At 32.2% G+C, this 4017-nt stretch overlaps 1 protein-coding gene across 10 annotated transcripts; it reads left to right on the top strand.

Annotated features, from left to right (window-relative positions):
- Positions 1 to 386: 386 nt before the first annotated feature.
- Positions 387 to 3104, top strand: LOC149566522 (uncharacterized). 10 transcript variants are annotated; one of them, XR_016362214.1, is made up of 7 exons: positions 387 to 576; positions 706 to 774; positions 951 to 1027; positions 1110 to 1234; positions 1332 to 1431; positions 2452 to 2528; positions 2818 to 2901. XR_016362214.1 is itself a non-coding variant. In XM_089819836.1 (5 exons), exons 3-5 carry the CDS (start codon positions 1210 to 1212, stop codon positions 2894 to 2896), a joined length of 204 nt encoding a protein of 67 aa, XP_089675962.1. In that variant the 5' UTR covers positions 414 to 576; positions 951 to 1027; positions 1110 to 1209; the 3' UTR covers positions 2897 to 3104. The 10 variants fall into 10 exon arrangements, 7 of the variants coding, with proteins under 7 accessions (XP_089675962.1, XP_089675959.1, XP_089675958.1 ...); XR_016362213.1 differs by having other exon boundaries at positions 391 to 576; positions 706 to 1027; XR_016362212.1 differs by having other exon boundaries at positions 392 to 576; positions 706 to 1234.
- The last annotated feature ends 913 nt before the right edge of the window (positions 3105 to 4017 follow it).

Genomic DNA, 4017 nt, shown 5'->3' with positions numbered 1-4017 from the left:
CAACCTATACATACTGGTTTGAGCCATCTTCATAGTCGTGGTGACATTGAAAAGAAGAAAAGTGAGTTGGCTAAAGGATTCTACAACATTTCTTAGAAGAAGCTTCATGATATTTCATTTTTTGTACACAAAAATATTTTAGATGTTCTTGAGCTTCCATGATATCTTAGAAGGAGCTCCACAAAATTATATATTTTTGACAAATCTGATTGTTCAAACCAATATTTTTTAGAAAAATTATATTTCTAAAATTATTAAAAATAAATATTAATAAATAACTATAAACCAATAATAAAATTTAATACTTAAATCTTATTGTTTGACTTGGTCAAATGAAAAAAAAAGGCATCTACAGGAACTCTTAGAAACAAACACACTAAATCTAAAACTTTCCCACATTTCACCTTATAGAATGGATTTAAGACTTTAAAAGGGAGAGCAAAGAAATAAGTCAAGGTGCATGGTGCAAATAGGGATAAACTATACAGGGAAGTTAATCATTATTTTTGAATTACACCATTAAAGTTGCAGGTACAAATGAACAAAAATGTCGGATCTCAGATACCCTACAGCAAGGTGTGTTTGTAATCTTGTGTAAAAGCCTGAGTTGGGTCAGTGTTTGTAATTTTTGAAACCCTCGTTTTTTTGTTTTTGGTTTTTGTGAGTGATCAGGGTCTTGTTTAATGAACTTTTTTATATTTACAGCAACGGCCGCCAGTGGTGGCGACAACACCGTACCACTACCCACCATTTGGAAAGATTATTTGCCTTAAAGTTGTCGACGTCTTGTTTTTTTGTTTTTTTTAAAAAGTTATGTAGTTCAATTAAAAAAATTAAAAATACGCCATTAAAATCCCAGATCTGCTTAGAAATTGCACATAGAAATAACAATGTGGAATTCCAGGGTTTGTTTTGGTCATCTCTAAAAGCTGCCGTGTCTCATTATGTAGAACTTGTGGCGTTACCGCGCGGTATTCGAATCTTCTGGACAGCAAATAGGAGCCGGAGGTTTCGGCATCGGCCAAAGGTGACCGTTGGATATTGTCACAAAAAATGGATAAATAGGATGCTGTAGTGAGGATGATATTGATAAATCCCGTGCATTCCAGTCAGAGAGGAGTGAGCTTTACAGCCATTAGTAGTGGATCATAATATTTGAAACAGGGCTTTAAGTTACAGTTGTGCTTAGCGAAGCATACACACACAACAATGTCGGATCCATATACAGCACAAGGTAAAAAATTTATCTGTGAATTTTTTTCTGAAACCCTCGATTCTTTTTATCTTCGAGTGAAGAGGGCTCTGCACTTGTCAAATTTTGTTTCTTACAGGGGAGTCGGAAGGATATAACCAGCAATCGTCCTCTGTGGTGCCGCCGCCAGAGGAGTCACAATCGGCGGCTGAGCGAGAGCAAGGGTTTTTGGAAAGATGGTGTGTAGCTTCTTTGCCCTAAAATTGTTGCTGGTTTTCTTTATACATATTCTTTTCATGAGTAATTGCATGGTCATTTCCTTTAGAAATTTTATTTTAAATTTTGATAATTAATTTGGGCAGAGGATTTAGCAATTAATCTTCTAATTTTGGGCTTGTTTAAATATTTATGTAGAAATGTCAAATTATTCTTATTTTTTTTCACAGCAGCAAAATCGGAAGTCTTCGAGTTATAGTGAAGGATTAAGGACTACATTGTCAACTATGATGTCAAATCAACATGCTTTCTGTTAAATTGTTCAAACCTACAAAGAATAAGTCATATGGTCACATCAAAAGAAGACTACACAAGAGGGCTAACTTCTTAATGGAGTTTCACAACATAGAGTTACAACAAAAGGAACAACCTGGAGAATTTACAGCTGTTAAACTGACCTTTTGATTCCTTAAATGGTGGTCTCTGGACATCATTAAAACCCTTTCATTTCATTTCAAAAATAGACCCATACTTGTGCAGCTGATGTAGCATCATATGATTAGTTACTTTTTAGAATTTTGGACTACTTTTTGATCAATTGTAGGTAATCATCATCATCAATACCAACTGTAAAGTGACAACTCTTAGTACAGTGTTTTAAAAAATATTCAACACAAATTCAAAAAGTATGGGTATTATATCAACAACTGCTCACACAGCTATTGGAAGGTGCTGAACCTTTCCCCGCCTATTTGATATAATAAGAATCTTAGATTAAGCCTTTTTGCTTAAGTTTAATGATTGAAGTATATAATATTGTGACTTTGCATTCAACAATATTATATCTTCATTTGTTGATGGACTGATTTAGAATGTTTCTATTTTACCAATACACTTAAAAAGTTATTCATATAACATTACTTTTCACAAAATTATCAATTGAAAAAGAACCATATTTTCATTCTTATTCCATACAAAATCACTCTCGTTGAAGACAATAATAGTCTTGATGATTTACTATATATCAATAGTTATTGGACCAGTTGGCTGCAGGGGTAAAGGAACAAGATCAGAAGGTTTCCTTCAAAAGATTTCATCCACCATGGTTTGATTTCTGAAGGTGATTGAGGGCAGGGGGGCTTGAGTCATAAGTTCAATCTTGTTTTTTTGTTTGAAGATAATTTTGCTGATAGAGATAATGATCGTCTGGATTTCACTGTTTCTAGGCTATTTCGATGATTGTACTGTGAGTGGTTTTTAAGGGTTTCATTAAGGAGCATCTTGTTGTATGGAGTTAATAATTAAGGGATTTGTGTGGTGAATTGCCGATGACTTGTGGAGGGTTTTAAAAGGTTATTAGTTTTAATTGCTTTGGAACAGTCTCTAATGGCAGTTTGTTTGTTCTGCAGTTTTTCTGCTCTGTGTTGCTGCTTTATGCTGGATGATTGCTGCTGTGACCCCTCTGTAATATTTGTCTCTTCAACCTAACAAAACTAATTAGCGACTGTAATTGCAGTGTAAACCCTTCTTGGGAATACTTATGAGGGGTACAAGTTTTATCCCTGAAGTGGTCAATGATGGTACATTTTCTAAGCCATCAAATTATGTATCATATTTATGTCTTTTATTTAAATTAACTGAACTCATACTGCAGTTCTTAGTAAAATATTAGAAATCAGTTTTCTGACTTCGATGTTTTAATTTGTTTATCAATGGAGTATTGCCAGAAGACATTTAATGACAACATCTATCTCATGGACACTTGTATGGTATTAAGTTCAAGTCACCACAATAAAAGAAGAGAAAGAATATATTAGATTGAAATTTAAATTCTGAAATTATGATTTTTATAATTAATATATTTTAATTTTTTGTTTTTATTTTTAAATTAAATTTTCAAAATAGACATCTTTGAGAAGAATATTTTAAATAGAAAATTTAAATTATAAATATGCTAGTTTAGCTAATACTAATATAATTTTGATGTAATAAATAAAATAATGTATATTTGATTATAATAAATATTATAATCTACAATTATGAAAGCTATATGTTTAGTATTGTAGAAGATTTGAACTCAGCACCATTTAGATGTTTACAAGGTACATTCATCTTAGTTTAATGCCATCTAGATGATATTGTAATCTTTTATTTTTATTTTTTTATTTTTGATAAATAAAGGCTGCTAGTATGGAAGTAGTTCCATTTTAATAAATTGAGAAATCATATGGTAATTGTGTGAGAATGTCCACACCAGTATCTTAATATGTTGCATTAGTGTCACTAGCTATATTCGGTCTTTGTTGCAAGAAATGCATTATGGCTGCAAAATAATTGTTCAACACAAAGCTTAAAGTGGGCCATACTTTTTACTCTTTTAACCTTTTTATCCATTTTGTTCGTGTCAAATTTTGTTGCCAAGGGTTGTGGTACAATTGATGCAACATTCAGTGGTGTAAGGGCAATCTTGTATCACCTAAAAATATGCTTATTGTTAGTTTATATTTAATGTATTTTTATTTTTGGATACCCATTTGGGTCAAATAAAAATTCCAACTCTCATAGCTCCACTATTGGTTTTTTGGGTTAGAGTATTTGAGCACTTCAGG

This window comes from Cupressus sempervirens, chromosome 3, assembly GCF_028749045.1.
Source record: "Cupressus sempervirens isolate cs-2001-9-10 chromosome 3, ASM2874904v1, whole genome shotgun sequence".
In the NCBI taxonomy this organism is placed as follows: Eukaryota; Viridiplantae; Streptophyta; class Pinopsida; order Cupressales; family Cupressaceae; genus Cupressus; species Cupressus sempervirens.
Note: the sequence above shows the minus strand (reverse complement) of the source record. Positions and strands in the feature narration are given on the sequence as shown.

Excerpts from the sequence above, each read along its gene's own strand:
- LOC149566522 (XM_089819836.1), top strand. The coding sequence starts at position 1,210 with ATGTCGGATCCATATACAGCACAAG. Across the intron at positions 1,235-1,331 it reads GGATCCATATACAGCACAAG|GGGAGTCGGAAGGATATAAC; the intron begins GTAAAAAATTTA and ends TGTTTCTTACAG. Across the intron at positions 1,432-2,817 it reads CAAGGGTTTTTGGAAAGATG|TTTTTCTGCTCTGTGTTGCT; the intron begins GTGTGTAGCTTC and ends TTTGTTCTGCAG.